This window comes from Lissotriton helveticus, chromosome 1_1 (assembly GCF_964261635.1).
Source record: "Lissotriton helveticus chromosome 1_1, aLisHel1.1, whole genome shotgun sequence".
In the NCBI taxonomy this organism is placed as follows: Eukaryota; Metazoa; Chordata; class Amphibia; order Caudata; family Salamandridae; genus Lissotriton; species Lissotriton helveticus.
In genome coordinates, this window is record NC_136057.1 from 404318177 (window position 1) to 404331360 (window position 13184).

The following is a 13184-nucleotide window of genomic DNA, read 5'->3' on the forward strand; positions in this document are numbered from 1 at the left end:
AGGTCCAATGTGCAAACAAGACAGCAATGTCGAAACTTGTGAATACATTGAGCACCATACACAGAAGTCTTAGGGAGGGGCTGCGATAACAAGAAAGGCTTTCAATAGTATGTTTAAAGAGAGCTATTACAGAGACCACTAGTGCAATGAGAGGGGACATGCTCTTTGCTGTGCACAAACCCTAACAGTCGCCCCCCTTAAAGGCCCTCCTACTGGACGGGGTTTCCCTGGATTTTTTATATAAAACTGTCTAATCAAGCATGGGGCATGTACATGGGATGCTGGTTCCCATGAATTCTCAGTTTCGTCATATCCTTTCCATTCTACTAAATAAAACAGACGTCCATGAATTCTTTTTGCGTCTTTTATGCTTTTCACTTCATATTCTAGATTTCCCTTAATTGGTATGGGTGGAGGTGGTGGTTCGGGTCGGGTATTTGGGTTGTACGGCTTAAGCAAGGGCACATGGAATGTAGCATGTACTGGGTATTCTTTTGGTAAGTCCAATTTTACTGTTACCGGGTTTACTATGGCAGTTATACTAAAGGGTCCAATGAAACATGGTTGCAGCTTTCGGGATCCCTCTATATTTAGGTTCTTTGTGGAGAGCCATACTTTGTCACCGATTTTATACATTGGGGCCTCAGATCTGTGTTTGTATGCCTGTCTTTTCATGCTTTCTTTGTACTTTAATAAATGTTTCCTGGCCTTGTCTTGTATGTCACCTAATCTCGTTAGTCTATCTGTTACTGTAGGCAACAGGGAATCTTCTAATAAAATGGGAATAGCTCTCGGATGATACCCCTGCATGAAATAGAATGGTGAGCAAAGTAAAGCTGCATGCTCAGTATTATTATAAACAAACTCCGCTACAGGGAGAGCTTCCAACCATTCACTAGAATAATCAGCCAATAAACAACGTAGCGTTTGAAGTAAGGTTTGGTTCAGTCGTTCAGTTTGTCCATCTGTTTCTGGATGGAAAGCAGTAGATAATGCCACATCTATTTTCAGTTTTTCGCAAATTTTTTTCCAAAATCTAGAGTTGAACTGGCTACCTCGGTCTGACACCACTTTACTTGGCAAACCATGTAAACGCACAATTTCTCTTATGAAAATATCGGCAAATTCTGCAGCAGTTGGCAATTTCCGTAATGGTACAAAATGTGCCATTTTAGACAAAAAATCCACTATCACTAACACTGTTGTGAAGGATTTTACTGGTGGTAAACCTACAATAAAGTCTACACTCACAGTGTGCCAAGGTTGTTTGGGTGATGGCATTGGTATTAACAAACCGTCAGGGGCCTTATGAGAAGATTTATGTCTTGCACAAACTGGACAGGTAGTGACAAATTGCTTAATGTCCTTACTCATATTATCCCACCAAAAGTGATTTCGCACATTTTCCTGGGTTTTTACCCAGCCAGGATGACCTGCCAACGGTGAGGCGTGATGCCAAATTATCACCTGTGTTTTTAATTCTGTGGTAGGCACTAACAGCATGTTGTCGTGATACAATAAACCTCGTTGTATTGAGTTATGGGAATCTTGAGGTGCTATTTGCATGTGTGCATTATATAGATCTGTGAAGAAATCCTTTTGTTGTACTGGTGCCAAAGGTTTTGGGGAGGAATAATGGGTTCTCCTATTTTGTCTTGTTTCATGTCTGAGGTATGTCCGTATCTAGATAACACATCAGATTGAATTTGTTGTGCACCTGGTCTATAGGTTATAATGAAGTCAAATGTACTAAAAAAATGTAACCAGCACATCTGACGTGGAGTTAATGCTTTTAGTTATCCAAAAAACTGTAGGTTCTTATTGTCAGAAAAGATGGTAACAGGGTACTTGGCTCCCATTAAATGGTGCCTCCATTCAGAAAAGGCTACTTTGATAGCTAATAGTTCTCTTTCAGCCACAGTGTAATTTTGTTCAGCTGGTAATAACTTTTTGGAATAGAAGGCTATAGGGTGTAATTGGCCATCTACTGCATGTCGTTGAGAGAGAACTCCTCCTAAAGCTACTTGTGAAGCATCCGCTTCAACAAAAAATGGCAAGTCAGGACCAGGATGTTTCAGAATTGGGGCTGAAGTGAACTTTTGTTTCAGAAGTTGAAAGGCGTGTGCCGCCTCATCAGACCAAAGAAATCGTTGCCCTTTCTGCAACAAGGTGGTTATTGGGGCTGCAATGTCTGCAAAATGAGAAATAAACCTCCTATGAAAATTGGCGAAACCCAGAAATTTCTGAACATCCTTCACAGATGATGGTTCTGGCTAATCAGTAATAGCACTAGTTTTCTTTTCATCCATAATTATTCCTTGAGGTGACAGGCAGTATCCTAAAAAGTCCACTTTGCTGACATTAAAAGTACATTTTTCTAGTTTAGCAAAGAGATGATTTTCTTTTAACTTTGATAATACTGGACGAACATGTTGGGTATGTTCTTCCGGGTTCTTAGAGTAAATGAGGATGTCATCTATGTATACTATGACACAAAACATCCAGGAATTCGTATAGGACCTCATTTATAAAGAATTGAAAGGCCGCAGGGGCATTACACAACCCAAAGGGCATAACTGTGTACTCAAATAGACCAAACTTTGTCTTGAAAGCTGTCTTCCACTCATCCCCCTCTTTTATTCGGACCAGGTGGTAAGCTCCCCGCAGATCTAGTTTAGTGTATACAGTAGAATGTCTTAATTGATCCAACAACACAGGTATTAGAGGAAGAGGATATTTATTTTTTATTGTAGCCTTATTTAGTCCTCTATTGTCGATACACGCGCGCAGCGATTTATCCGGCTTCGGGATAAAAAAAAAGTGGAGATGACACCGGAGATGTGGAATGTCGGATGAACGCAGACTGTAGTAGGTCGTCTAGGTAGGTCCTTAAATATTTGGTCTCTTCCTCAGTCAAAGCATATACTCTGTATTTATGTAAAGGGGCCCCTGGGATAAGATCTATACGGCAGTCATATGACCGATGAGTGGGCAACACACTAGCCTTCACTGGATCAAAAACGTCTTTAAAGTCAGAATATTCAGGAGGGAGACTTGGTTCGTCTTGTGTAACACTAGCACAGTGTATTACTGTGCTCTGTTCTGTACCTGCTTTTTAATAGCAATTGGTTCTACAGAATGAGGAAACCAAAGTAACTGTTCTGTTCACCCAATCAATTTTTGGGTTATGAGTTGTTAACCAGGGTACCCCGAGAATCAAGCCAAAATTAGGGGTCTCTATCAGATCAAAGCTAATCATCTCTGTGTGCCCGTTTTGACAGACCATGACAAGGGGACTTGTTTGTTTTGTGATTAATCCAGAGGTCAATTCTGACCCATCCACTGCACATACTGCTTCTGGACAAGGCTTTAGGCAAATAGGAAGACCTAATGTGTTAGCTAACTTATTATCCACAAAATTTCCTGTTGCTCCTGAATCCAGTAGGACAGTGAGAGAATGTCTAACTTGGGTAGTAACAATTAAAAAGATCTGAATTATGAAATGTCTAGATATGTGCGGTACCATTAAGGCTGCAGAATTAGAGGTTTGATTAGGATGTTTTCTCGAACAAGTAACCTCCCCCCTTGTCGAGCTTAATCGTTTCCCGACTCAGTTGAGGGGATAGAGGAAACAGTACCCTTTCGTGAAGTTTAGGTTTTACTGGACATTCTCTGGCAAAATGTCCTGCCTTGCCACAATATAAACATAATTGAAGTTTTCTCCTTCTTTCTTTTTTCTCTGACGTGAGTGGACCTCTGAGTGTTCCTATTTGCATAGGCTCAGGTTCAGGGAGTTTATTATCTGTGTCTTTCTTGTCATGTCTAATAAAAGTTAACCGCGATTCCAGTTTGGATTTATCTCCCTTTCTTTCTCCCAGTCTGTGTTCCAATTTCACAAATAAATCTACAAAGTCAGAATAGTCTTCTGGCAAATCAACGATATGAGCCAGCGCGTCTTTTAACTCGTCTCTCAAACCTTTATAAAAAGGGAGACACGCTTTTCTTCTGGCCAACGTGTCTCGGTGAGTAAACGATTAAAACTAGTGAGATAGGTCAATAAATCATTGTTACCTTGTTTAAGATTTAAAAGCTCATTATCACTTGCCTGCATAAAAGTGTGTTTTGCAAAAAGGCTGGTCATAGTACGTTTAAATTGATTCCAATTATGGAGGATGGGATCATCTCTATCCACGAAAGGAATTGACCAATTGGCTGCTGTACCGCCCAAATAAGACAAGACGAATGCCACTTTCGTAGCATCAGTAGGGAACTGTTGTGGTTTACAAACGAAGTGTAATTGACATTGATTGATAAAAACATGGAATTTGTTACTATCTTAATGAAAACGTTCAGGTGCTGCTAAAGGCACAGCATTAGGAACATTAACAGTAACCTCAACTGGGGGAGGGAAAGTTGTATGTTTTGCTCGCGCCCCTGTCTCTGAGGAGGTTTTAAACAAAGGCGTAAAAGCTGTGTTCCACTGGGATTCTCTAGGTTTATACCTGCTTAAATCCTGTTTGAAAAAGGTGTTTTCCAACTTTAATTTCTCTATTTCCTCTTGCATATGTTGCAAGATGCCAGACACTGATTCATTATGGGCCAAGTCCTCGTTTAGGGCCTGCACCATATCTGTGGCGTCAATGCCCTCTGTTTCTTCCACGGCATTCATCGCCCAACAGAACTGAATATTTTAAAGACTTGTGCTTCTGTCAAAGCCCAGCTCAACTGAGTTTCTGTTCAGTTCTGATGGAGGTTGAAGACAGTCCGACCCCACCCTGAAACTGCTTGTTCCAGCACACTAGTTTTAAACAGTGCACCAGAAGCTCAATCGAAGGGGGGAAGTGGATAAAATAAAAAAAGAGAGACAACACCGTTCTTGCGTTTCCACTGTAGAAATGCTGCTAAAATCTGCGGCCCTCTCTGACTTCTGTAGAAACTGGTGCCAAATGAAACATAAACAAAGAACAGATAAGTGCAACCTATCCCTAAATGTGTTCCTGACTAACCCTTAATCTATTTAGAAATTCTCTTCTAAAAGTACCTCTTGGATCCTGGTCTTTAGCTTCCAGGTTTGGAATGTGTTACTGTTCTGGGATGTGCTTTCTATTACTGTAAAACTTCTGTAAAATCAAACGAATATCATTATCAGAATTACCAACATCTAACATTCACCTTAATATAACTAAAGCCTAAATTCTTAATAGCAAACTCACTTTTCACACATTTCCAGACTTTTTATAAAACAAATACTGTACTTTTACATCAAAATACAGCAGGTAATTTGTGCAAGTCCTTGATTTACTGTTTGCCTTGCTGTCAATGGTTTCCTCAGTTCGATTCTTAAAAAGTTCCATGTAAAACAATGTTTATTTCACAAAGTTCCACAAAGTATTCTTGTAACAAAGGGTTTGAACCACAAAGTTCGTGGGAGATATCTTGTTCCAAATTGTCTTTACATGAATCCAGAAATCGCCGACAAAGTTCTTTCAGGTAATAAAAGGTTTTGCACTTACTTGTTGCTGAAAAAGGATACTGATCAGTCTAACCTTGTCCTCTTTCTCTTTTGCAGGTCGATTGCAGAGGACAGAAGAGGGGCTGAGGCAAGGAGGAGCCGGAAACCGGAAGAAGGAAGAGCCAGCAGCCGTGCCGGTTGAAGCCAATGGAGGTCTGCAGAGAGCAGGAGTGCCAGCGCCGAAGGATCTGTTCTCAGGTAAGTGGGAGGTAGACGAGCACAAGCACTGGGTGAGGCTCAGGGCCTGCCTTTTATAGACAGGGCTGGGTGTGGTTCGAAGAGCTGGGTGTGGTTCGAAGAACTGGGTGTGGTTCTCACAAGCAGGTGTGCAGAGCTTTAGTTATTATGCTAATGAGTTTGAAGTAACACATGGCCTAGGGAGGAGTGCTCTAAATAAGCCTTGGTAAAAGCAAGGTCCAATGTGCAAACAAGACAGCAATGTGCAAACTTGTGAATACATGGAGCACCATACACAGAAGTCTTAGGGAGGGGCTGCGATAACAAGAAAGGCTTTCAATAGTATGTTTAAAGAGAGCTATTACATAGACCAATGCATAGTAAGTTTAAAGAGAGCTATTACAGAGACCACTAGTGCAATGAGAGGGGACATGCTCTTTGCAGTGCACAAACCCTAACACCATTCCTGTCCCTCCATACCCATGGTACACCTTATCCATGGATTTAGTCATGGAACTCCCTCTCACTAGAAACAGTTACACCACTGTTCTCACGGTTGTGGATCATCTTACGAAAATTGTACATTTCGTGCCGCTAAAGAAACTACCCACGGCAGCCGACCTGGCTCTGATCTTCATGCAGGAAATTGTCCGCCTTCACGGTATTCCATCAGTGGTTATAACAGACCGAGATTCCCAGTTCGTGTCCCGCTTCTGGAAGGAAGTATGCAAGGCCCTGGATATGGATGCGCACCTGTCTTCCGCATACCACCCCCAATCAGATGAACAAGCAGAAAGGACCAATAACACCATGGAGCAATACCTCCACTGTTTATTTCTCTCCGTTGAACGGGAATGGGCTGATGTGTTATGGTTGGCGGAGTATGCGTACAACAACAACAGGCATTCCGCCATCGGCATGTCTCCTTTTTTTTGCCTCCATGGACGGCATCACCGTACCGCTGCTTGGGAGGAATCGTTGCCCAGCCCCTTGCCCACTGTGAGATCCTATCATGGAACGCTTTGTGCCCTCTGGCAGCAGGCCCGGTTCGAGTTGGCCAAAGCTAAGGAGTCCTACAAGGTGCATGCAGACGCTCACAGGCAGAAAGAACCAGACTATCATGCGGGTGACAGGGTATGGCTATCCATGAAACACCTTAACGTTTTTGGTTCCAAGAAACTGCTGCCTCGATATGTGGGTCTGTTCGTCATTGTGAAGGTGATCAATCCGGTGGCCATGAAGCTCACTCTGCCTCCTCACATGAAGATCCACCCGGTCTTTCACAATTCCCTTCTACGCTCTGTCCATCCTGAGTGCACCACTTCTGTTCCTCCTACTCCGGTGCAGATTGAGGGCCATGTGGAGTACGAGGTCAGGGCCATCCTGGGTTCTTGTCGTACCAGGGGGAGGCTCTACTATTTGGTGGACTGGAAGGGGTATGGTCCCGATGAAAGGTCCTGGGAACCCCTGTCTCATGTACACCATGCTCCCAAGCTGCTCCGTGCTTTCCATCTCAGCCACCCTCTTTGCCCCCAGCCTGCCTCTTTTCTCTGATCTCCGGGTGTGGGCAGGGGGATCTGTTTTGGTGGGGGGTACTGTCATGTACGGCTTTGCCGTTTCTAGGAAGGCTCCGCCGCTCCTATACAGGAGACCGGGACCCTCACTTCCAGGCGGGAGCTGGGTCCCGGTCTAGTCTTTTGAGAGCTCTCTGTGCCCAACAGCGCTTCTGGGGGAATCGCTTAAGACCAGTGATTCCCGCCGGGTCGGCGCTTTGGATTCCTTTTGCTTCCTGGCTCGCGTCTTGCAAGCACCCGGAGCCGACCTCCAGAAGAACCGTGGCGCACCAGGTGGTGTTCCGTTCACCTGGAGCTCTTCATTTCCTGACATCGCGCTAACCAGCGCCAACGTTCCTGACCCTCCAGCCCTCTCTTCCGATTCTCCACGGCACGTCATTCCTTCCTTTGGAAGGGCACACAGGGATCTCTTGGAGCCGCTGCGCTCCAGGTACTTCTCGTTTCGCGCAGGAGCGCTTCATCTTTGTTATAGCTTGTCTACAGTGCTGGAGCGCATTTAGTGGCTTTTCACATTATCGCTATAGCTTGTCTACAGCGCTGGAGCCCATTCAGTTCCATTAAGGGGGCACCGTTTTTTCCCTTTTCTTTGTACTGCCAACGCGCTGGTGTGCTTATTAGTAACTGCACATAGCGCTGGGGCGCTCTTCACTTTTACTTTGTCAACCGGTGGATGACACCAGGATTATGACTCTTACCATACCGCAGTAAAGCTATTCATGGGGGTAAACAGCGCGTCAAGACAAATGCACACAGAAACACAGGATTGGTTGTGCATATCAAACAACCGCCTTTAACACTGCTTCTGTTTAGCGCAGGAGCACTCACGTTGGATCCCCCTTCCTAGTTGGGACTTCGTCTGTCTCCATTGGTCTTGGTGAGTGGCCTGTGTTAGGTCTTCTGTATAGGTTCAGATTGTGGGAATAGGACGCAGGAGGTGCGGGAACCTTCTAACCTGATCTCTTTCTCTTCCCAGCTATTGACCTCTGCCCCACCAAGAGTCTACAGCCACGAGTCACCTGGCATCCTTCTCTTCCTTGTGTGGCCTCCTTCCCTGGGTCCATCTACTCCCTGCCGGGTGTTTCCTTACTGCACGGGGTCAGGTGAGGACAGGGGCGGTGGCTCCTGTCGTCTCTGCAGAATCGCTTCACAAGCAAGGTAAGCCTTGTGAGTTTCTGATATCATGAGGCAAATATATTGAAATCCAGATATAAAAACATCATGAATAAACTTCATCAATCAATAAAATCATACATATCATGAAATAGGTTAAAAAACAATGTCCTTGAATTCTCTCATCTATTTTAAAACACAAATTATCATCTGTTGCAAATACAAATTGTCGACAGCGTTTCAGTGGCTAAAACTTGATGCACACCACCTTCTTCAGGACAAGATATTCACAGCCAACTTTTGTCTTAAGTCTGTGGAAAAGATCCACCACCTTTTGTAAATTGTTCAAGATGGTCCTTGGGAATATTTTTATATCGTCTTAGATCCTTTTGGGTCCGCTACATTAGCATATATTACAATTCACACTTCGCCCTGATATTACCAAGAAGTGAACCAATCCAGTCAGTTTTGACAGTATCGACCCTTGCTTAGGCATAGGTGCATTGTTTACAAGGATCTCTCTATTGAATTTATTGTCACTTGATTGGTCCACTCTCTTCTTGTTCAGTGTGTTTAATGCAAGTGGTGTAATTATGTACTTTTTCTTACCTTGTTCCCTAATCTTTCTGTAGGGAATATTTTCAGAAGGTTTCGAAAGTGCCTGTCCTCTCGATCGGGTGTTTATTCGCACAATACTGTCAAAACTGACTGGATTGGTTCACTTCTTGGTAATATTAGATGCAAGTGTGATTTATAATTTATGCTAATGTAGCTGACCCAAAATGATCTAAGATGAGAGAATTCCATGATAGTGTTTTTTAACCTATTTCATGATGTGTATGATTTTATTGTTTGATGAAGTTTATTCCTGATGTTTTTATATATGGATTTTAATGTATTTACATCATGATTTTGCCATGTTATAAGAATTATAATAACAACATTGTGTAATAGAAAATATTTTTGAATAAACAAGACATCTTGACATAGTATTATGTTCTGTGTTGAGAATGAGGAGTAACTGCATAAAACGATAGAGTGTGTATAGCCAGAGTGATTGACACAAAGGGACTCATTCTTGTTTGTATGTAATATTGACCCTGTCCCTTTTTGAGTGGAAGGGCACCTCTCCTATACTGTGGACAAATGAATTTAACACAGGATCACCACAGAATGGGATACATGATGCGTTCTCTGCTGACCATAATGGGATTTGGTCCACCAAACTGTGCACAATCCATGGTAATTGAATATTATTTACTGATAAATGAAGTATTTCTGCTTCAAAGTCAATTCTTTTTTTGTCACACATGAATCTGAATTATGCATCTGAATCCCGAGAAATTTCACAGCTGAGTCTAGAATCGGTTACTGGCAAGTTTTATTAAGCATCACTACAACAACCAACTAAGACACCACAAGCTCTATGCTTTCTCGTTTGCAGCCCTCCTGCCAGCACCGACAGAGCCCGGACCACATGGAGGACCTTGGCAGGGTCCTCCCTCAAGACGTTTGGTTATATTGCTGCAATCAGATAAAGCGCTTGTCGCCTAACTACCACTTACGGTTAATCCATTTTAAATATATGCATAGGCTATACAGCACTCCCTCTTCATTGCATAGAATAGGGCTCCGAGCCAGCGACCAGCGATAAGTGTGCGCGCTGCTCCGCCACCGCTGCCGACTTCTCACACCTATATTTACAACAAGGGGTGGTGATGGACAGAGTCTCTGAATTAAGCAGAATACTCTCACCCAGTCAAGAGATCAGGGCTAGATCCAACACCGTTTTTTAGCTCATTGCACCATCCCAGTTTCAGAACCTGGCTGTATGCAAATTAGTCTGTCCCTGGCCCAGTGCATCATGGGAACAGGGCAGACCAGACTACAAAAGCCAATTCTTACACTGGGAAGGAAACAAGCTTCCGGGGACCGGTTTCTGGCTTTTCAGCCGTCTTCAGCCCGGCTTACTTGAATCCTGATGGTGCAATGAGCAAGGGACTCACATCTGAGTATACCCTTCCACGCTTAGGGTGGACAAAAATATTTACAACAAGGGGTGGTGATGGACAGAGTCTCTGAATTAAGCAGAATACTCTCACCCAGTCAAGAGATCAGGGCTAGCTCCAACACCGTTTTTTAGCTCATTGCACCATCCCAGTTTCAGAACCTGGCTGTATGCAAATTAGTCTGTCCCTGGCCCAGTGCATCATGGGAACAGGGCAGACCAGACTACAAAAGCCAATTCTTACACTGGGAAGGAAACAAGCTTCCGGGGACCGGTTTCTGGCATTTCAGCCGTCTTCGGCCCGGCTTGCTTGAATCCTGATGGTGCAATGAGCAAGGGACTCACATCTGAGTATACCCTTCCACGCTTAGGGTGGACAAAAATATTTACAACAAGGGGTGGTGATGGACAGAGTCTCTGAATTAAGCAGAATACTCTCACCCAGTCAAGAGATCAGGGCTAGATCCAACACCGTTTTTTAGCTCATTGCACCATCCCAGTTTCAGAACCTGGCTGTATGCAAATTAGTCTGTCCCTGGCCCAGTGCATCATGGGAACAGGGCAGACCAGACTACAAAAGCCAATTCTTACACTGGGAAGGAAACAAGCTTCCGGGGACCGGTTTCTGGCATTTCAGCCGTCTCCGGCCCGGCTTGCTTGACTTCTCACACCTAGCTTGGCTGTGCCCCAAGGTCTCTACCTACTGGCAGGCTATATGCGCAACCATTAGTGACATCACCTTTGAGATAATCAATCCTGATCCGATGGTATGTCTCCTTGGCTATGCCAAACATATTACTAATGCTAGCCACAAACTCACTGCCATGCTCCTAGTCCTTGCCAAACGCAGGGTGTTGCTCCACTGGGGGCGTAAACTGGCGCCCACAGTAGCTGGTTGGCTAAACGACGCTTCCCATTGTCAAACGTTATTGGGTGGATTTTGGGTCCTGATACCTGCTGCTAGTTGCCCCCCTGACATCTGGGCTACCCTAATTACTTACTTATAGAGCTCAACCGTCGAAGTCAGCCCCACACTTGGCTCCCCAAGCAGTGATTTACTGGCTCGTACTGATCGCACTACTGAAACCCCCTCCCCCAACCCGCTCCCCGCCCCCCCCCCCCACCCCCCACTGCCTCGCTCCTCTGCTCCCTGAGTGAAACGCTCACACTTCTGCTTGGATCTTCGTGCCTGTACTATGCCTATTTTCATTCATGCTTTCTTTCCTTAGGTTCTATGGTGAAGAAATGTCGTAACCCTAGTACTGTTTCTTTTTTGAATCAATAAATAAAGATTACAAAAAAAATTAAATAAGACACCACAAACTGAGACCACGCCAAACCAATAAAGAACATTAAAATGTATTTAGAGTCAATAGCTGGATCCTATGCTGATGCTCTTGCCTTTTTTATGGCAACACCTTCCATGGATTCGGTTTGTTTTGAACGAGTGTACCACCAGTTGTGAGCCTTGTCACCTCTCTATGTCTTCTTGCCCCCTACGAAATGTAAACATCTGCAAGCCACAATCAGTGGCTCAAACCAAATCCTTGCATCATAGAATTGATTTTCAGTGAGCACTGATGTTGAAACGTGTTTTTATTTTTTTGCAAAATGCAGATATTTCACAGCCATAAATGTCACTTGAACCGGAACTTTGTTGTCAGATGCGCCTGGATGTCTTTCCCTTTTGGAAGCAATTGTTGGCATTCCAAGCAGCCAACGTTGGGACTGAAGCTCTGTACCAAAGTTATTCACTTAGATCTGGGGTCATTGGATGCCTAGTGTCCCACTCAAAAGAGATATTCATAAAGTGTTACGGAAGCTTACGATGAGAGTCATCTTCTATACACAACTCTGTGGGTCAAGCACCTGCAGCAGGGTCCAGTGCAGGGTCGAATTGGGATCACAGTTCGGCCCGGGCACTCCCAAAAAAGTGACCCACAATCCAGTAACGTGCCTTTTCATTAAACACCAATTGATTAGTCTCATTGGGCATATGTTTATAGAAATGTTTGGTAATTTTAACATTGTATAGCTTAAAGAGCCAGTAGAAAGGGTAAAAACTAGGAGCACGGAGTTTTGGCTAGTTGGGCAAGGTGAAATATAATGGTCAAAGGGCCACAACACCTGCTCTGAATTGAGTTTTAAAATCCTGGCCTGAACGAAAATGACAAAAATCACCAAAATCCGGTGTTTTTCACCCTAATCAGTATGTATTTTAAACATGTAACGTAAAGCAAATGCACTTTATATTGATTTCTAAGAATGCTGCCTTAATGATCAGTGACGGATGGTCAAATTAACAAAAACAGAAAAGCCATTTAAAAAAGAAGAAGGTTTTTATTCTACATAAAGATTTGTCTTTGATTATCATGCAAACACCCCCTCAAACCTCTACCACCAACCCCCCGCACACCCCCCCCCGCCACACACACACACACTCCTTGCACTCAACACAGAATGACACTGGGGCTGAGAAGACAACACCTGGCCCACAGCAAAGCCCCTGAATACTCTCTCCCTCCCCATCCATCAAGACCTCAATGTTATGTGATGGCCCAATGGGGAAGGGGGCAGGGGAAAGACAGTGATTTTGGGCTGGGTGGAACCTAAGGGGGTGAGTTGAAAAAAAAGCCAGAAGAACAACTGGTCCCCAGGGAGGCCTCTGGCCGCTTCACACTCGCATCCTTCCCAGCCCACTATAGCCTCAGGGCGATGGCCTGGCAGAGGTGGAAAGAAGCAAAGAACAAAGCTTCTGTGCCAGGCTTGGAGGTGGGAGGGCAATGGGGGCCGAAGTGAAGAT

General features: G+C 44.2%; 1 protein-coding gene across 1 annotated transcript in view; it reads left to right on the forward strand.

Moving 5' to 3' along the window:
• LOC144769695 (uncharacterized) overlaps window positions 1-13184 on the forward strand; it is a 206472-nt gene that overhangs the window by 46177 nt on the left and 147111 nt on the right. The window contains exons 3-4 of the mRNA XM_078653882.1: window positions 5570-5710; window positions 8237-8418. Coding sequence (XP_078510008.1) covers window positions 5660-5710; window positions 8237-8418 — 233 coding nt within the window. The 5' untranslated portion in view covers window positions 5570-5659. The remainder of the gene's footprint in view (window positions 1-5569; window positions 5711-8236; window positions 8419-13184) is intronic.